Source organism: Trachypithecus francoisi, unplaced genomic scaffold (assembly GCF_009764315.1).
Source record: "Trachypithecus francoisi isolate TF-2019V2 unplaced genomic scaffold, Tfra_2.0 Lachesis_group20, whole genome shotgun sequence".
In the NCBI taxonomy this organism is placed as follows: Eukaryota; Metazoa; Chordata; class Mammalia; order Primates; family Cercopithecidae; genus Trachypithecus; species Trachypithecus francoisi.
In genome coordinates, this window is record NW_022681466.1 from 46,331,829 (window position 1) to 46,353,072 (window position 21,244).

A 21,244-nucleotide genomic window follows, 5' to 3' on the forward strand; every position below is an offset into this window, starting at 1 on the left:
TATTTTGAAATTATTTTTACATTTATTTCACTTGAATGAAAGAAAAAGCAACTAATAAAATTGAAGGAAGAGCTGAACTACAGAATATTTTTATTTAACTCAAGAATTTTTAGTTACAGGAAGATTTATCTAATATTAAAATGACTAAATTGCAAAAAGCATAAAATGTTTGAAGCCATTTTTAAAGTTGTTTTGAAATACATATTAGCACTCAAACTTCCCCACTCCCTAACTTTTGTTAATTGCTATAATGGATATCTGTTGTTTTGATGTATCCAACATCCTTTCATCCTACTGATATTCTTTGGGGGAACATCTTTCCACTTTACATCATGTTTTGTGGAAATTTTTCAACCAAGGAACTTGCCCTTTGCAGGCTAAGAGTTGAGTACAGTATGCAAACTAGATAATGCAACTCTCTCACTGTAATTTAACTTTCTTAAATCAAGTAAAGAAAATGACTGTGGCCGAGTCACCCCTGCCACGTAGGTCCTTGTAACTTCCCAGGCACCTCTCCCCTCTAAGGCCTATTGGGTCAGCTTGTCCTTTTATTCTATCAGGTCTTCCCTAATGATTCCAATAAATTATTTTTGTTTGTTTTTTTAAATGATCCAAACCCTGGTTTTATGGATTGAAAACAGAAGAATCTATCTGATATGTTTGTAACATTCTTTTCTGTAATTATAATTCCTACATATCTTAATTATATACATGTGAATGGATTTAAACTTAACTTTGGCCCAATTGCAATAATCTTTTATTTTCACATATTGCTTGCTTATCTAGATTTCCTTACTAAGTAACTTTTCTTCAAGAATGATTCATGGGTCCTATATTTCTAGAACTATTTTATGTTCAAAAATACACATGTGTTGCCTTTGTACTAGAATAATATTTTGACTAGGTTTAATATTTTTAGGTCAAAATTTATTTCCCTAAGAACCATACACATGTTGTTTCACTGCCTTCTTAGATGCTTCTGGTCAAGATAGAGGAACAGGGACCATATTTATCCTCCCTCCTGAAACAATTGCAAAATCAGACAAAATTTATGAAACAACAGTTCTCAAGATATTGGAAATCAGTCAGTGAAGGATACTGATCCCTGATCCCTGTCCTAATGCAGCATGTGGGAAACAGATGAGGTCACCTCTGTGACTGCCCCAGCTTACTGTCTGTAGAGAGTTTCTAGGCTGTAGTTCAGAGAGGGAGAACTTGGGTACAGTGGGACAGGCTTTCAACTCTTGTGTTATTGAATTTATGAACTTCTCAAGTTCTTCTATGGCGTGAGACATCAATGGGGAGGTTTTGTTTGTTTTTTGAGACAGAGTCTCACTTTGTAGCCCAGGCTGGATTACAATGGTGCGATCTTGGCTCACTGTAACCTCTGCTTCCTTGATTCAAGCAATTCTCTTGCCTCAGTCTTCTGAGTAGCTAGTATTACAGGGGTGCACCACCACACCCAGCTAATTTTTGCCTTTTTAGTAGAGACAGGATTTCACCATGTTGGCCAGGCTGGTCTCGAACTCCTGATCTCAGGTTATCCACCTGCCTTGGCCTCCCAAAGTGCTGGGATTACAGGCGTGATCCACTGCGCCCAACCTGTGGTGAGTTGTCTTCTATACCCTGAGTTATAATCCTTTCAGGATGGGTTCTTCATCTAGCTCATGCCATGTTTCTTTGCTACATTTTCCCCATTGTCTTTCTGCCTAATGATCAGATCACTTATCTTTCTAATGCTTAATCAGGGCAGCTGGGTAGAGTCTTTCTTTTTACCTTAAGATGGTATAGAAGGGCTCTCTTTGGCAACTTTCTTAGATGAAGTAGACTTGTTTGGCTTCTTCTCCAGTGTGTAGCTGGAGGCTTGGGTGGTGTCTTCCATCTACTTTTCTGTAGCCTGATCTGATCTGGTGTGAGATGAGGGCCTCGCTGTTAACCTGGTTTCTACTCTTTATTGTTGCCTAGGAAATTCCATTAAATCCACTGAATTCCATGAAGGAGGCAAAGCATCCAGGAATAAGACACAGCTCCCTTCACTGCATTCATGTGAAATCCTGGAAAACCCCTCCTGTATCCATGAAGACTGCTTGGGGACAATCAGGAGTTTTTGTGCTCAAGGGTTTCCCTGACGTTTCCCTGAGCTGCCTGCTCAATACGTCTGCCACCACCCTTCAAATTGCCATATTAACAAGAATTCTGGTTTTCTTTTCTTTATGTGACATCTATTCATGACTACACTGGGCAGGTGAGATAGTAGCTATGCCTTTATATAAAACTTTTAAATTCTATTTTTTATTTTATTTATTTATTTTTTAGAGACAGGGTCTTGTTCTGTCACCCAGACTGGACTGCACTGGTATGATCACAGCTCACTGTAACCTCAGGCTCCTGGGCTCAAATAATCCTTCCTCAGCCTTCTGAGAAGCTAGGACTCCAGGTGCACACTATTATTCCCAGCTAATTTTATTTGTTTGTTTGTTTGTTTGTTTTTGTAGAGACAGAGTCTTGCTATGTTGCTCAAGCTGGTCTTGAACTCCTGGGCTCAAACAGTCCTCCCACTTCAGCCTCCTAAAGTCCTGGGATTACAAGCATGAACCACCATGCCCAACCTATTCCAGTTTTTAAATGTTCATACATATCTATTAGATGTCTATAGTGTAAGGTTGAACTCCATTCTTTGCTTCTCTGTTGCTGGTAAATTTTTGGCTATATTTTCACTAATTTTGCACATTCGTTTACATATTAGTAAAGGAACAGTCTGTGATCTGGATTTATTCAGATCTTTATTCAGAATTACTGTTTTATTAGTCATTTTATCTTAAATGTGTCTCTACTTACTAGTGATTTGCAGTATATTCCAAGTTAGTTGTAAAAACATTTCACAATAGACTAATTTCATGCTTTCCTGTGAAACTGTCTTAAATTTAAAAAGTAAAGTTTTTAATATTGTAAGTAGCTGCCAGAAATAAACCAATGCCAGCTTCAAGTTCCTACTTCTTACAATGAGAATTTTAAATTTCTTTACTCTTGGGAAATAGCAGGGCCTTGCTGTTTTTAATAGTGAATTAACTCTGAATTTTTTAGTTTCTGTCTCTCAGAAAAGATGGATTTGTTTGGCTTTAAATATTGAGAGAGTTTCTAGAGACCCATGGGAAATGAGAAATATGCACTTTTGTAGCAATGACTTTTGAAAGACTAGCTAAAATCCTGAAGACTCAGCAGAAGAACGATATTAAACTGACTTTGTCGTTTTGTTGATTATTAAATTAAATGGAAAAACAAAATGCAAACTTTGAGTCCAATACATTCATCCCCCTAGGCCCTCTGTCATCTTCAAATCAATCAGTAAAACACATCGTGTCTCCCTGGGGGACTGTGGCAGTCTTACCTTCATGTAGTAACCTAAGATGCTCCATAAGAATAAAAAATTAGAGCTAAGGAACAGATTCCAAATAACCAAAAGGCACACAAAAAGCGTTTTAAAATATAGTGATCGACACTAATGCCGTTAAAAGAAAAAGCAGAAAATAATAAAGTAATATAATGTGGTCTTGCAAAAAACAGCCTGTGATCTTACATTTCAAAACATGTCTCTCCTGTTCCTGGCACATACAAGGCCAGATGAGCTACCCGCTCCATCCTTCACATTCTCCCTGCACATCCCATTCAAACTTCTCTGCACACGGCCATGTTAAAAAGTAATGAAAATATCTGAGTCTGCCTGGCACACTCAGAGATTCTCATGACAAGTTCTTCCCTCACTGAGCACTTCCCTGATCACCCAAAATAACCACCCCCTCCCTCCATCTACCTACACACACACACACACACACACACACCCCTCTGAGTCTCACGGTCCTCTAATTACTGATATCCCTTATTACTATGGGAAATTCCTTGTCTATCTATGTACTTGTCAGTGGTATGTCTCTGCCCTAAAGGAGAAATCTTACATCGATTCGTCCTCAATCCCCAGCACCTAGAAAAGTATGTGACTTAATAAGTGAGTGTGTGCCTACATGTTTGGATCAAATGGTTTCACAGTTAATTAGAGATGAGAATCACTTAATTGTTTCTTAGGCTTGGGTTTTCCTGTCACACAGAAGCCTTCAGAATATACAGATGTCTTTTTGCCCTAGAAGCCAAACAGAGCAGAAGATTGTAGACCCCAGCTTGTCGGGTTACTCCTGGATTGATTCCAAATACGATATTTCTTTCCAGGCCAGAAAATCGACAGACACTGTCCAACACAATGTGATTGGTCAGAATATCCAATGCGTCACCGACCTGTAGTAACAGATCACATTCCTCATTGAGCTGAGACATTTTTCTCTTCCTCATTGCTGTTAGAAGCCTGTCTTTACATTTTTCCACTTCACTTGCTTTGGTGAAAAGCACAGCAATATCCCTCGGAGCATAACCATTCTGCAAGAGGAAACGGCATTTATCCGCTACATAGACCAGTATCTCCTCCAAGTTCAAGTCTTCAATAATCTCTAAGTTGCCTGGGACACCTTGAGCCCATTTAGGTTCATAGCGCATCACCAGGGACCCAGGGGGGAGGTTAGGTGGAGGATTTTGTCTGGCTTCCTGCATTATTTGTTGTAGGTAATTGGCTATTGGATCTGCACTGCGGACTACTCTGGTGATCTCTTCTCTTGGATACTGGTCTGAGGGAGGTGGGAGGCCACTGCAACTCAAGTGATTGGTCTGAAAGTAGTCCAGAAAGATCCAGAGAACTCCTGGGCCATCTCTTACTGTCTGAGTGATGAATTTTGCTTTCCCATACCAGTCTCCATCTTCAGTGCGGAAATTCTGAGCGTCATCAATGACAATGTGCTGGATGTGTTCAAAGTTGTTTTTCATGAAGGTTTTCCGGGTCACTGGCTGGCAGATGTTTTTCTTGCTGAAACAGTAAGAAACACAGTCAGGTTTTTCCCCAATGAAACAAACAAAGCCAATTCTACTCTTAAACTCCTCTGGGCATGGTAAATACAATATGAATTTTAGCAAGTAAACTGAAAGCCACACCAGCTACAGTCACTCAAGAAAAGAAAGTGAACAGTGAACACAGACAGGCAGCATACCTCACCAACTTCTTCAGGGGGTAATTTTCACAGATGTAGAGAATATTAGTCGGTTCACAGTGAAACACATTCTTGATCTTCTCCATGATCTTAAGAGCCAAGATGGTCTTCCCTGATCCAAGTAAGCCATGAACAAACAACTCTCTGGTCTTGCGAAGATTCTTTGAAAGCAACTCATACTGTTTATTTGTCAGTAGGTTCAAAACCTCAGAGCCCAGCTCTTCACTTAAGAAGGATTTGAACCCAAGCAAGACTATCACGAGGGACTGTAACAGGGCTTCCATGTGCTGGGGGGTCATGAAGTTATAGGATTCAGGGTAAATTTGTAAATATGAACCGTAAATGCTCTGTGCTTTTCTATCAGAATTCAGCACACAGACCAAGGGGGTAATGCATAACCTCCCAGTGTAGCCGCCTTTGTTTACCAGCTTCTGCTTCAAAGAATAAGCAACTACCATAGAATAGCCCTTGCACCCTGCATCCCACTTGCTGAAGACGGTGTAGAGAATAGGGGTGTTGTTCTGGGAAATTAGAAGAGCATCACAGATGACTCCCTGCTTCTCTTGCAGACCTAAGTCCACAGCCCAGCTTTGAGAAAAAATCAATATTCCTTGAGAGAAAGGGCGCATTTCTGTATTTATTAAGTCTCTGAGTCCTTTATGTTGTGAGAAGAGTTCCTTGTAGAGGCTTTCTGGAGTATACACCACTCTGTCTGAAAATACTAGACAGGGAAAGAATGGGAAGAAATTAGAAAAGCCTCAGACAGGCTAGTAATCTTCATTATACGTAGAAGGTTCAGTCAACACTGGCACTCTACCATGTATCTACAATAGGTTATACATTAGTAATAAAAAGATAAACAATTCTCGTTTTGATGGAGCACTAATTAGCTGGTATAAACAGACAATAATAATTATGATACAAAGTGGTCAATACAACCAGAGGGAAGGACAGAAAGTATTATGTGAATACCAAGGAAAGGTACAATTTAGGAAAGAAGAAAATATGAAAGTCTTTATGAAGAAGGAAACCACCTGAGCTGATTCTTTTTTCTCTTTTTTCTTTTCCTTTTTTTTTTTTTTTGAGATGGATTCTTACTCTGTCACATAGGCCAGAGTACAGTGGCATGATCTCAGCTCACTGCAACCTCTGTCTCCTGAGTTCAAGTGATTCTCCTGCCTCAGCCTCTGGAGTAGCTGGGACCAAAGGTGTGTGCCACCACGCCCGGTTAATTTTTCTATTTTTTGTAGAGATGGGGTTTCACCATGTTGGCCAGGCTGGTCTCAAACTCCTGGGCTCAGGTGATCTGCCCGCCTGGGCCTCCCGAAGTGCTGGGATTACAGGCGTGAGCCACCACACCCAGCCCTGAGCTGATTATTAAAGGATGACTTTGAGTTAGTGAGTTGAAGAGGAGAATAGAGAGATGGTCAAAAGAGGGCACATGAGTCACACTCAGGGACAAGAAACAGCAAGGAAGCCGGGCGCAGTGGCTCATGCCTGTGATCCCAGCACTCTGGGAGGCCGAGGCAGTTGGATCACTTAAGCCCAGAAGTTCAAGACCAGCCTGGCCAACATGGTGCAACCCCATCTCTACAAAAAATACAAAAATTAGCCAGACATGGTGGTGCGTGCCTGTAATCCCAGCTGCTCGGGGGGCTGAGGCACGAGAATCGCTTGAACCCAGGAGGCGGAGGTTGCGGTGAGCTGAGGTCACACCACTGCACTCCAGCCTGCACAACAGAGTGAGACCTTGTCTCAAAAAAAAAAAAAAAAAAAAAAAGCAAGGTCCATTCAGGTCACTCACTCCAAGAGGTTTGTGTTGCTGACATCCGAAGTGTGAAGCAAAGAGGTGGAAACCAGGATGGGGAGGAAGGCATTAGAGTGCCATCTTAACACCTGGCAAGATTACGTACTATATGGTTTCATTTACGGATGCCAGATGTTAGGGATTTGGGGAGTGTTTGACTAAAAAGGGACAGCATGGAGACTCTTTTTTGGCAGGGGGGAGGGACGCGGTCTTGCTCTGACACCTAAACTGGGGTACAATGGTATGATCATGGCTCACTGTAGCCTCTACTTCCTGAGCTCAGGTGATTCTCCCACCTCAGTTTTCCAGGTAGCTGGGACTACAAGTGCACGCCACCACATCCGGCTAATTTTTGTATTTCTTTGTAGAGACAGAGTTTCACCATGTTGCCTAGGCTGGTCGTAAACTCCTGGGCTCAAGTGATCCTCCCACTCCGTCTCCTAAAGTGCGGGGATTACAGGTGTGAGCCACCTCACCTGGCCATCTTCCTTTTTCTTTCTGGTAGGATAAAATGATTCTAAGCTTCTTCCAGAAGAGAAATGCCATGATAATATCATGTTGGTGAAAGTGTATTTGGATATATGTTTTGGATTACAATCTGGCGATATCCATCTAAATTTACAAGCAATTATACTATTTGGAATTTTTTTTTCTTTTCTTTTTTTTGAGACAGAGTCTCGCTCTGTCGCCCAGGCTGGAGTGCAGTGGCGCAATCTCGGCTCACTGCAACCTCCGCCTACCGAGTTCAAGAGATTCTCTTTCCTCAACCTCCTGAGGAGCTGGGACCACAGGCGCATACCACCACGCCCAGCTAATTTTTTGTATTTTTAGTACAGAAGGGGTTTCACCGTGTTAGCCAGGATGGTCTTGATCTCCTGATCTTGTGATCCACCTGCCTCAGCCTCCCAAAGTGCTGGGATTACAGGCCTGAGCCACTGTGCCCGGCCACCACTTGGAATTTATCCTTAAAGAATATCTCAGGTATATTATGGTAAAATGTATACTGTAGCAATGTTTAAAAATGAAGAAATTAAACATCATATAAAAGTCCGTCAAAAACATGACTGGGCTGGGCACTGTGGCGCATACCTATAATCCCAGCACTTTGGGAGGCTGAGGTGGGTATATTACCTGACGTCAGAAGTTTAAGACCAGCCTGGCCAACATGGTGAAACCCCATCTCTACTAAAAATGAAAAAAAAAAAATAGCTGGGTGTGGTGGCATGCACCTCTAATTCCAGCTACCTGGGAGGCTGACGCAGAAGAACCGCTTGAACCCGGGAGGTGGAGGTTGCAGTGAGTCAAGGTTTCACCATTGCACTCCAGCCTGGGCAACAAGAATGAAACTTTATCTCAAAAAAAAAAAAAGACTGGTGGCTGGGCGTAGTGGCTCATGTCTGTAATCCCAGCACTTTGGGAAGCTCAGGTGGAAGGATTGATTGAGTCCAGGAGTTTGAAATCAACCTGGGCAACACAGGGAGACTCCATCTCTACAAAAGTTAAAAAATTAGCCAGGCATAGTAGAGTGCTGCTACTTTGTAGAGACGGGGTCTTGCTATGTTGCCCAGGTTGGTTTCAAACTGCTGGACAATTCCACATCTCACCCTCCCAAAGTGCTGGGATTATAGGTATGAACCACTGTGCCCAGTCTTTTCACTTTCTTTAAGGTGTATTTTGAGAAACAGCTCTTAATTTTAATGTAGTAAAATTTATCAATCTTTTTGTTTAAGTTTGATCCTTTTGTGTCTGGTTTAGGAAATCCTTTCCTACCCCAATGATATAATTATTCATATATATTTTCTACTAACAGTTTTAAAGGTTTGGCTTTCATATTTAAGTCCTTAAACCTCTGGAATTGATTCCGTATATAATATAAAGTAGGAGTCAATTTTTTATATGAATGAACAATCAATATATTCCAAAGCAACCAGAGATGGCCAATTACCTGGAAAGTAGCGTTTCTGTTGCTCTTTCAGACATTCCAAATTCTTATGAATGCACACGGTCTTGCTACGGGGTGTGGCAGATGACAAACTCAACGCAAGGACCATCTCAGGACACCTGGAAAGATCTTAAGAAGCAAGAACCAAGGATTCAATATGCAAAAAGGCAGATCCCAACTTACAGCTGAACTGTGCTGCAAGATCTTTCACCTAGTCTTACAACTCAAGCCACGGCCCATAGATACTTGCCTTTACATCTCAGGTCAGCTCAGGAAAGCCTACTGAGGTTTTTGAAGGCAAAAACCTAGCATGAAGCAACACTTTTTAATTTTATTATGTCAAAACGAAACTATATTTCTATTATTTGTTTATTTATATTTCGAGACAGTCTCACTCTGTTGCCCAGGCTGGAGTGCAGTGGCATGCTCTCAGCTCACTGCAACCTCCGTCTCTCAGGTTCAAGCGATCCGCCTGAGTAGCTAGGATTACAAGCATGTGTCACCACATCCAGCTAATTTTTTGTATTTTTGGCAGAGACGGAGTTTCACCATGTTGGCCAGGCTGGTCTCGAACTCCTGACCGCAGGTGATCTGACCCCCTCGAACTCCCAAAGTGCTGGGATTGTAGGCATGAGCCACCATACCTGGCCTGTTTTTATATTTTCAGAATGCTATTTTTTAGAGAAAAATGGTGAGAAGATGCAAAGGCCAATGGATATAGATATCTGAGCAGATTCTGAAGTGGACTTTGTTTTTTTCTGGACTTTTGAAGAAGTTATTATTGGTTTTCTCTTGTCTAATTTTATCTCAGGCTTTCCTTTTCCACAGTAGATGCATGTCACCAACCATCCTCTGGCTTATCACGTACTGGCTCCCCAAAGGAAAAAATGGGAAAACAGAGCGAAAGCCATAATTTGGTCATGTTTTGGTCCAAAAAAGGGAAGTGGGCAGTGAGAAAGGGAGAATATTTAAGAAGGCAAAGTCAGAGGAAAGTGGCAGTAAATTAAAGGGGACACATCTGTACATGTGAAAAAAAGAAATTTCCTGAATAATTAAATGCAAGCTCGTAATAGAAAAATAAGAGAAGAGGCTTGAACATGTACATGAGAAAGGATGTGAAAATTGAAATAACTAGGTCAAACAGTCCCCTGCACCAGTTTTTAATGGGGATACTAGCCAGGGCATCTATTGAATGAAGACTAATAAAGATGGCAGAAAAAAGAAGGGCAATAATCCACGAACTGCATCTACAGGGATTGATAAGTCAGACAATTGCAACTCAGAGAGTAAATCTCTTTCCCCAGATTCCAAGGAATACCATGTCTCTCTTTCCTCTCTGATCTGCCCTGCCTTGCTGCCAGCAAACATTACAATCATTTTGGATATTGCTCCCTAACCTGGGTCGGCTTCCATCATCCAAGCAGTCCATTCTCTTGTGGGCAATTGTCTCACACGGTTGTCCTTCACCTGCCAGGAACTAGGCGCTTTGGCAAACACCGCACAGCAGAATTGCTCCACCTTGATTGCACAGACATATCCACGAAGGGCCCCCTTATCATGCACTTCAAGGAAGTTAAGGACATACTGTATCTCAGGCCTCTGTGTGCAGAAATGATGGACAGGTAGCTTCTTAATACAGCCATCAATAGAAGCCCTCAGGCTAGTAAGGTCTATTTTCTCTTTTTCACATCCGATCACTTGACAAGTCCCATCGTGCACACCAAAAAATACATATCCTCCTTCAGTATTTGCAAACGCAGAAACACACTTCGGAAGTCTGTCTTTAACACAGTGTGACACGTCTGTTGAGAACATTACAAATTCAACATGTTTGGACTCAGGAAAGTTGAGTTTTTCCAGATACTGAAGCCGCTTTCTATCAAATAAAGCAGCAGCTAAGGCCTTTGTGTTACCTTCATATTGTACACTACTCTGAGCTGCCTGTGGACTTAATGAATTGGAAACATTAATATTCATAAGAGTCTGAGTCCTCCATTTGAGGAATGCCAGAGCTTCCTGAGAATCCATGATATCAGTGGATGTTCTCTGTCTGTGGTACAAATTGGAGCATAAGGTAGCAAGTGGCACACCAGCCTCTGTGTTCCATGATTTCACAAAAATCAAAAAGTGGTTTTCTTGCTGCATCTCATCTAAATGGCTTCTGAAAATTGGAGGCACATCCAATCCTACTCCATGACTTTCATAATTGTAGCCTTTGTTCTCAATCTCAGCCTTGATTATGCCTCCACCAGAATTCAGCAGAGCACATACTGCTTGCAGGATGATTTCATTCTGTTTCTCCCGCAGGCGAGGGTCCATCTCCTGCCTCTGCTGAGTCCCAAGGATGACTTTTCCTGCATCTACAACACACTCCGGAAAGTTTGTATTCGAATCAATCCTAAGACCCATCTTCTCAGCACTTGGCCTATTCCTATTCTGAAATGTTCTCCTGAAAAACAGAAAGATAGAACCATTAGAACAGGACAAGAATAGGAGAGGCAGGAAAATCAACAGATTAAGGCCATCCTGCTGAGGTTGTTCCATTCATTTATTCGTGATATGATTTGACTGTGTTCCCACCCAAATGTCATCTTGAACTGTAGCTCCCATAATTCCCAGGTGTTGTAGGAGGAACCCCGTGGGAGATAATTGAGCCATGGTGGGCAGTTCCCCCATTTTGTTCTCGTGGTAGTGAATAAGTCTCACGAGATCTGATGGTTTCATAAAGGGTTTCCCCTTTCACTTGGCCTTCATTTCTTTCTTGCCTGCCTCCACGTGGCTTTCACCTTCCGTCGTGATTGTCAGGCCTCCCCAGCCATGTGGAACTGTGAGTTCATTAAAGCTCTTTTTCTTTATAAATTAGTCTCAGGTATGTCTTTAACAGCAGTGTGAAAATGGATGAATACAATTCCCACATAGCTGGAGGTCAGATTTATACATGAATTAAACTTGTAAGGCGAGTTGAGGAACTGAGTCTGCTGGAAGCACACCGCCCCCACAGAAATGACCAACAGGTTATCTTTATGCTGTGTATTTAGTAACTTTCTGCCAAGTTCTCAAAGTGGCAGAGTCTCACAGGTCAGCTGCAGAAAACAGAAAATTTTACGTTGATATTTGTGGACTGGAACTGGGAAGCAATGAGAAAGCTTTTGTGATCAGAAGTATCTCTGGGGTGTGCTAATATTTATTGTTTTTCTTGATGCTTTGTCTTTCTCCTCTCCCTGAGACCTTGGCAATTTTCAGATTATTTTATAGCCTAATATCAGGAGGGGACACATCTGATTGAGTTAGCAATCTGTCTTGTTGCTATGGAACAGATACATAGCAATGATGTTAGCTTCCCCTAATCCAAACGGTTTCCATCTTGTCAAAAAAAAATCATATATATACATCCTAGCTGTGTTTCTGTGAGCAGGGGCATTTTCAGTGAGAAGGGGCATAGGCAAGACTGAGCCCAACATCTCAGCACCTGGAGGATGCAGTTATTCAGCTTGCTCCAGAGTAACTCTACAAGACATCAAGCACTGCTGCCAAAAAAAAAAAAAAGTGTTTACTCCAGTGAGAACAAAGGATCTGAGATCCAGTAGATAATAAATCATGAGTACACAATGCAAACATTGGCAAAAAGAGCTCAAGTTTTTGTTGGGGTGTTACCAGGAAAAGCCACCTGCCCCAGCTGCCAAGAATTGCCACTGGAATGGCAGGTCCTTGGTGAAATTAACTGTATCCAAGACATAGTCTTAGACATTTCAGGACCACAAAATTAATCTTTTTAGAACCCCAAAGTTCCCTTCTGAGGGAAGGTGATTTCGTACCCCAAACTCAAAATAGAAATAGCTGAGCCACAGTGATTACTTGACTACTGTTCAGTGGGAAATGTAACTATTGGGGAGCTCAGGCGTTTATTTCGAAGCTTCTCATTCCTTCCTGTAGATGCAGAGCAGTGGTCCCCAGGATCAGTTTCATGGAAGACAATTTTTTCATGGACGGGGGTTGGGGGTTGGTGAGGGGATGGTTTCAGGATGGCACTGTTCTACCTCAGATCATCAGGCATTAGATTCTCATAAGGAGCACGCAGCCTAGATCCCTCACATGCACAGTTCACAACAGGGTTCATACTCCTATGAGAACCTAATGCCACCGCTGATATGACAGGAGGCAAAGCTCAGGCGATAATGCTCACTCACACTCACCTCCTGCTGTTCAGCCCGGTTCCTAACAGGACACAGACAGGTACTGGTCCACGGCCGGGGGGTTGGGGACCCCTGGTGTTAAGTATGTGAAGCCAGATTTCAGAAGGTTGCTTGATAAGCATAAAATCAGATCAAAAGAGGCTTTTTATGACCTGATTGACCTCAGTATCCACAATTTCATGCAGCTGTGCCACAAGGCAATCAGTAAAAGGAAGGTGGCATCTTGTAATAGTAAATCGCTTGGGCTGTGGAATGAGGAAAACCTGAGTTCAAACTCCCAGTATTTGCCAGCTTTATGTCTTTGGGAAAATTGTTTTAACCTATTTTCATATACTCTGAAACAGGTTTAAAGGAACCAACATGGTAGTGTTTTGTGAGATTAAAACAGAAAAAAAAGCAGATATCCTGGAGAGATGAACAAGAATTTTCAAAGCATTGCTGTTCAAAATAGCAAAAAATTGGAAATAAATGTTGATAAAGTCATTCTCAGTATGGAAAATGACATTCGCTTTCACTATAACAGGCCCTATTTTGTTTTGTTTTTTTGAGACGGAGTCTAGCTCTTGTTGTCTGGGCTGGAGTACAGTGGCGTGATCTTGGCTCACTGCAAACTCCGCTTCCTGGGTTCAAGCGATTCTCCTGCCTCAGCCTCCCGAGGATCTGGGACTACAGGTGCCTGCCACCATGCTCGGCTAATTTTTGTATTTTTAGCAGAGATGGGTTTCACCATGTTTACCAGGCTGGTCTTGAACTCCTAACCTCCAGTGATCTGCCTGCCTTGGCCTCCCAAAGTGCTGGGATTACAGGTGTGAGCCACTGCACCTGGCCTATATGCACTATTTTGAATGAACTCTATGAATACAGTGTCGTAAAAAATACACAAACCACAGAACACATCTATTATGATTCCATTTATATGAAGTTCAAAAACAGGTAAAACTAAATAGTATATTATTTAGGGAGACATATATAGGTAGTAATATCATAAAGAAAAGTAAGGAAATAATAGATATGACATTCAAAATAGTGGCTACCTCTGGTTGGGGAGGAAGAGGATGGAATTAGGGAGACAGAAATAGGGGAGAAATATACAGGAAGCTTCTTAGCTTCTAGAAATGTATTTCTTAATTGGGGTGAATACATGTGTGTTCATTTTAATATTATTTTTATGCAATAAAGTTATATTCTCTGTTGTACATGTGGTATACTTTACAATAAAATTATCCCAAAATGAAATGAGTTTTCATTTTTTCCCCAGGCATTGTTATACAAGTACAAACTTTCTGCTCAGGCAGACAATGGTCCCCTGCAGGACTCCATCCATTGTTCCATGTATGCCTTTTCATCTCTAGTTAAAGCCCTGGGGCTCTACCTCCTAACTCTGAGAGACACACAGATTAGATCAGATTCTGCTAAAACACCCACGCATACGCACACGTGCGCAGGCATACACACACACACACACACACACACACACACCATAGAAGTCGTTTTCTAAAAGCAGATTCAGTGTTTTCTACATTGTTTTTATTCCAACTGACATATTTCCCAGCAGTAAATGTAATATGTGCTCAATGTGTCCAAAAAAACAACAAAAAAAACCTAAAGGCAGAACTGAAGAAAAATAACACTTATAAATTCACCATTTAAAGATTTAGCATTTCTAATGCATTTCCTTCAGCACTTTTCTCTAAATATTTTTGTGTTGTTGGTTTGCAGAGCGATTAAAAATAAGATTTGTCTTTTTTTTAACATAATTAATCCTTTTTCTAATTAGAAGAATAACAGGAGATTCCAACATAAGAATCCCAAGAAAGATGTCTGTACCTCCTTCACCCCTCATAGACTATTGAAAACAACAGTGAGTGTTTTAAAACCCAGAAATTTATTTATCTATTTTTATTTTTTTGAGACAGAGCCTTGCTCTATTGCCCAGGCTGGAGTGCAGTGGCGCGATTTCGGCTCACTGCAGCCTCTGCCTCCTGGGTTCAAGTGATTCTCCTTCCTCAGCCTTCCGAGTAGCTGGGACTACAGGCGCAAGCCACCATGCCCAGCTAATTTTTGTATTATTAGTAGAGATAGGGTTTTGCCATGTTAGCCAGGCTGTCTCGAACTCCTGATTTCAGGTGATCCACCCGCTTTCAGCTTCCCAAATAGCTGGGATTACAGGCGTGAGCCACCACGCCCGGCCGAAATCCAGAACTTTAAACCTCAATATATATGCAGAAGGAATGCCAAGTGCATTGAAAACTTGAGCAGGAAAGTTGATGACACCAAAATAGAATGCCTGCAGTGACGGATGCTAGGCATTGCTGGCAAAATTTGAAGTTCTCTGAAGTAGGAAGAAAACCAGTGACTCATGCATGATTACAGAACCCTCTGTCATAAGAGTTGGCACCGTGAACTGAGATTTCAGATTTCACACTATCTGGACAGTGTCCTTGCCCTGCCCCCTGCATTTCTTCCCACAAAAACCTGGATGCAGGAAACAAGAGATTCAACAAGGAAAGGAAGTTTAAAAATTCCCTGGCTGTGAAACCCCATCTCTACTAAAAAATACAAAAAACTAGCCGGGCGAGGTGGTGGGCGCCTGTAATCCCAGTTACTCGGGAGGCTGAGGCAGGAGAATGGCGTAAACCTGGGAGGCAGAGTTTGCAATGAGCTGAGATCCGGCCATTGCACTCCAGCCCGGGTGACAGAGTGAGACTCCGTCTCAAAAAAAAAAAAAAAAAATCCCTGGCTGTTTGTGAAGGGAGGTCTGGGAATGACAGCTGTACAGCAGGCCTACAGATCACCAGGCAAAACTGCACAATAGAGCAGCAGCAGGCTTCGGTGGACAGTGCCTAAGACCATGCAATTGACAGATCACTTAATCAGTCAGTAAACTGAAAGGGTGGAGAGTAGGGGATGAATTGGTCATAGGCACTTAGGAAGATAGGCAAATACAAAAGTAGTATAGTAAATAAAAGATAACCATAAAGCATTATTTGGCACCGTTGTAAATAAAGTTCTAGTCATGATAATATAAGCTCTGAATATTGTTCTGATAAAAAATGATGATATAAGATATAGTTGTATTGGCAGGATGTGGAGAAGGAAGGCACAGGATAAGAAGTGTTGGCCAGGTGCAGTGGCTCATGCTTGTAATCCCAGTACTTTGGGAAGACAAAATGGGTGGATCACCTGAGGTTAGGAGTTCGAGACCAGTATGGCCAGCATGGTGACATCCCATCTCTATTAAAAACACAAAAATTAGCCAGGTATGGTGGCACGCGGCTGTAGTACCAGCTACTCAGAAGGCTGAGGCATGAGAATCACTTGAGCCCAGGAGCTGGAGACTGCAGTGAGCTGAGATCACGCCACTGCACTCCAGCCTGGGTGACAGAGTGAGACTCCATCTAAAAAAAAAAAAAAAAGTGTTAGCTATACTCAGGCCAGGCACAGTGGCTCACACCTGTAATTCCCCCATTTTGGGAGGATTGCTTGAGGCCAGGAGCCTGGGCAACATAATGAGATAATGGGTCCCCATCTCTTCAAAAACCAAAACACCAAGCATGGTGGTATGCACCTGTAGTCCTACCTACTTGGGAAGCTGAGGTGGGAGGAGCTCCTGAGCCCAGTGGATTGAGGCTGCAGTGAGCCAAGATCATACCACTGCACTCCAGCCTGGGTGATAGAGTGAGACCCTGTCTCCAAAGATTAGAGAGAGAGAGAGAGAGAGAGAGAAAGAGAGAGAGAGAGAGAAATATACAGTCATCTTCCAGAAACAAACAATATCTTCTGTGGTCTGAATGTTTGTAACTCCCTAAAGTTCATTGTTCAAATCCTAACCCCAAAGGTGATGGTATTAGGAGGTGGGGCCATTGGAAGCTGATTAGGTCACGAGGATGTACCCTCATAAGTGAGATTAGTGCCTTATGAAAGAGGTCCAAGGGAGCATATATGCCCCCTCTACCATTCAAGGACCCAGTGAGAAGGCATCATCTACGAGGGCCCTCTCCAGATACTGAATCTCTCAGCACCTTGGACTTCCCAGCCGCCAGAACTGTGAGCAGTAAATTTTTGTAGTTTATAAGCCGCCCAGTCCGTGGTATTTTGTTACAGCAGCCCAAATGGACTAAGACAATATCTAAAATAAGATGGGGTAGGAGGGAGAACGGAGAAAATAAGCATGCTGTTTAGAAATACAGAAACTAATGCCAGAAGAAAAAGCCAGAGACACAAGAGGTTCCTGGCAAGCAGGAGAAGTGGGAGAGGGCGAGGCCATTCCTTACTGTGTCTAAGGAACTGTGATTTTCCAAACTACATTCATGAGACTTCCACTTCCAGTCACAATAGAGTACTAGGGACTAGGCTACTCTCCTGTCTAAAACAACCAACATATTTTTGAAGGAAATTTGATGAACACTAGAAAAAAAATCAAGATCTAAGATGTTCCACAAACCTTAAGTGCAAGAAATGTGAAAAAAAAAAAATACTGAGGAACATCATAATTAAGTTGTTCAAAACCAGTGATACAGAAAAAAATCTTCAAAGCATCCAGAGGAAAAAGACACACTATATAAAGGGAAACAAAAGGTGACATTAGAATTTTTTCAGTATTGTGTTGTTGACAGGTGACACATAACCTGAAAATAGCCTCAGCTGTTCTTTTTGGTTTTTGTTTTTTTAGAGACAGGGTTTCACTCTGTCACCCAGGCTAGAGTACAGTCATGGCTCAGTGCAGCCTTGAACTCCTAGGCTCAAGCTATCCTCCTGCCTTAGCCTCCCAAATACCTAGGATTACAGGAATGTGCCACAATTCACAGCTAATTTTTTAAATTTTTTGTACAGAAAGGGTCTTACAATGTTGCCTAGGCTGGTCTCAAACTCATGACCTCAAGCGAATTTCCTGTCTCAGCCTCTTAAAGTGCTGGGATTATAGTTATAAGCCACCATGCCCCACTGCTCAGCTGTCTTTTTAATTTTCCCACGGATGTTCATTTAAGACAGTGACCAATTTGTCTATATCATAATGAGTAATTTCATGTAGAAATTTAGCTAATATCCATTTTAAATAATTTGGTGCCAGCAAGTGGCCATTTTGAGAGCACCAAAGATTATCAGAGTAAAGATTCAACCAGATTTTTTCATGGGCGGATCACCTGAGGGCAGGAGTTTGAGACCAGCCTGGCCAACATGGTGAAACCCTGTTTCTACTAAAAATACACTACAAAATTAGCAGGGTGTGGTGGTGTGTGCCTGTAATCCCAGCTACTCGGGAGGCTGAGGCAGGAGAATCACTTAAACCTGGGAGGTGGAGGTTGCAGTGAGCCGAGATCATGCCACTGCACTCCAGCGTGGGTGACAGAGTGAGACTCTGTCTCAAAAAAGAAAAAAAAAAAAAATGGAATGTCTGTGCTGCATGAGAAACCATGAGGTCAGGCGAGGAGCGAGCCTAGAGCTAGTTTGTCAGAAGCATCATTAAGTTTTCCAGTGACAGCTAATGACCTAAAACAAGAGAAATAAGCCTTTTAAACCGGTCAAGAGTGAGGCTACAGTAAATAACGGGGTTTTAAGGGTTTCCATGAAGTTAAAGGCCCAAGGGCTTGTCTAGATCGCTCTTGTACAAATAGAAAAAAATGACTGTCTACAGTTGGGGTGCTTTGGGAAGGAGGCTGTTGAAGAACTGATTTCAGGTTCCAGGAGGTCTTTATGTTTGGACTTTCAAAGGAGAGAATCCCTCACTGAAGACAGTCAATCTGTAAAGAGGTGCTCCAATTTCAGAAAACGTTGGCACCTATTGTCTTCAATATCCAGTTAAACCTAGAAATCCTCTCATCTGTCATTTTGTGAGGGATTTACAATAACTTTGGATAATCTTTAGTCTATCAGGAGGGAATATTTATCCCTCCTTAGACAAGTTTACCTCAAAGAATGCATTGTGTTTTGGTAAAATTGTAACTTAGCCTTAAAAATTGTATGTCCCTTTTCTACTAAAGCTGAGAGCAAGTAAATGGAATCCTTTTAACAGGCTTCCTTGTTCTCTGAACAAAGTAGGAGATCGTTTTTATATTGTATCAGAACTGAATCACAAGGGAAAACTTGTATCTTTTAACTCTTGATTGAGCATTTTGGGGCTTCAGTGAATCTCTGGAGCATGACTGTCCAGTTATATCATTGTCCTTCCCAAGGCAAAGGCAGGAAAGTATTGACTGTCTTTGTCTAAAGGTGCACTGAAAAAGGCAGAGAAAACTTCTACTACAGTAAAGCAAGTGACTTCCAGGTAGAATTGATGACAGATGGTGTGTGAGTTAGGCACTACTAGGAAAAAAGAAATGACAATTTTGTTGACGGTTCTGAAGTCTTAAATCAGTATCTCCATCTACTTGGTTTCTTTGCTGGCAGGACAGGAGTGTTACTAGGGGATATAAGAGGACCTTTGCATATAAGGCCTTCAACTGTAGGTTCGAGTCCTTCCTTTGCTTCTCACTTCAATGGATATTGGGGAAGTCTGAGTAATCGTTTTGACAGGATCTGTCTGAATTTAGTAAGTTCTGCTTATTATTTTGCTGCTCCAATTATTTGTCCTATGTGAGTGGAATTTTTAGCCCCTTACACTGTCAGGTTTGGTGTCAAGATATTTATTTGGAGCAGGCATCAAATATAATAGAGAAAGCAGAGGTGTATTCAGAGCAGGTGCAACTTGATTATGAATAGAGAAGTCTCTAAAACATCAGCACATATTACAGTTCCATTTGCAAATTAAGTCTCTATTAAATTTGGCATGGTATCAAAGAGCAGGAAGGAACGTTTTTCAGTCAAGGACTAAGGGCTACAGTTGAGGGCTGGGAGATGGAATAAATATGTGGCTTATACGTAGGTTATTTGAAATACCTACCACCTGTGTGGTATGTTTACTCAGAGGAAGAGATTGAGCAAAAGGGACGGGGTTTAACGTAGAAAGAGTAGCACCATGTTTACCAGAAATCCAGAAATTGATGAGTTTGACCACCTGTATTTATAGTTCAATCATCGTGAGTGTTTAGGGAAAGGCAGACTATTGGGTAGTTTCTCCTTCTTCTGAGCACCCTCGTTGATCTGAACTGATGGATTTGTATTTGCCTTGATTCTGTTTACAATATCTGTAAGTGTCCTTGTCAATAGGTGGTTGATTGGGAAGTGAGCCACAAGTTTATTTCGAGTCCTATCTCATTTTAGTTCTAAAGCTCTTTCAAAATGCTCTGCCAGGTGTTACAATTCAGAAAAAGGGGTTGTTTTCCATTCTAATTTCTGTTTTAGAATTAAGTCTCCAATGTCATGATTAACTCCACTGACAAAATGAGATGAAAGGGCTGCTTTTTACCACCTTCTTTAACTGATGTGTTGGAAGGTATTTCGTAGTCTGTCCTGAAAAGGTCCAAAGGTTTTATTTTTTTGTTTGCATGGTCCAGTGGATTTTTATTAGAAATGTTTTGGGTATGGCTTTTAGGAGACTTTGTCTTACTTTTTGGATCCTTTTCCTTAAACCCTCAGATTTACTGTGGAAAGAGGGATACTGTGGGTCCCTTTCTGAGTCTGTCCAATTAGCTTTTGCCCTCCAGGATTTAGCACCTTAGCTTCTGACCAACATGTGTACACATTGATAGAGGTTAGGTAACCCTACGTCATATGTACCTAGAAGAATTGTAAATTCTCTTATGAATTTTTGCTGGTCTTGTCTGGGTTTAGGGAAACCTTTAAGTATGACTTTTAATTCAGCTTGGATCCAAGGTTTAAATTCTACAGATGCCCGCATACCTGGCTTAAAGAGAGGGATGGATATTCAGAGGCAACTGGAATTTTGGAGTTTTATGAGAGTTATTGGGCAAAGGGAGGGGGTCTGAAAAAGGGGAAGAGAAGTGAGCAGTTGACTGAAGTACAGGAGAGAGATTATTGAAAGTAATGGCAAAAATTGCAATTACTCTTGCACCAACCTAATAGAAGGATAAGGGGGAAGAGAGAGAGCTGGATACAGGGAGGCACCTGGGAGACAAGAAAAAGAAGCATTTACTAGGGAAATTAGTCTAGTTCTTTGTTGCTTAAGTTTGTCAAATTTCCCATTGGCTTTGGGCAAAGAATCTTTCAATGAAGAAATTTTTTATCAGAATTTCATTTGGAGGCCTCTGCCTACCAACAAAAAACTGCAGCCCCATTGATCCTGAGAAATCTTACTCCTACTTTTCTAAGGTGCATG

The 21,244-nt window shown here is 41.7% G+C and overlaps 1 protein-coding gene across 2 annotated transcripts in view; it reads right to left on the reverse strand.

Moving 5' to 3' along the window:
* SLFN5 (schlafen family member 5) overlaps positions 1-21,244 on the reverse strand; it is a 26,453-nt gene continuing 5,209 nt past the window's right edge. For both annotated transcript variants that reach the window (XM_033184168.1, XM_033184167.1), the window contains exons 2-5: positions 10,234-11,285; positions 8,840-8,965; positions 5,088-5,808; positions 1-4,906 (exon numbers count right to left, since the gene is read on the reverse strand). In XM_033184168.1, the coding sequence (XP_033040059.1) occupies positions 4,096-4,906; positions 5,088-5,808; positions 8,840-8,965; positions 10,234-11,245 (2,670 nt within the window). In that variant the 5' untranslated portion in view covers positions 11,246-11,285 and the 3' untranslated portion in view covers positions 1-4,095. The remainder of the gene's footprint in view (positions 4,907-5,087; positions 5,809-8,839; positions 8,966-10,233; positions 11,286-21,244) is intronic.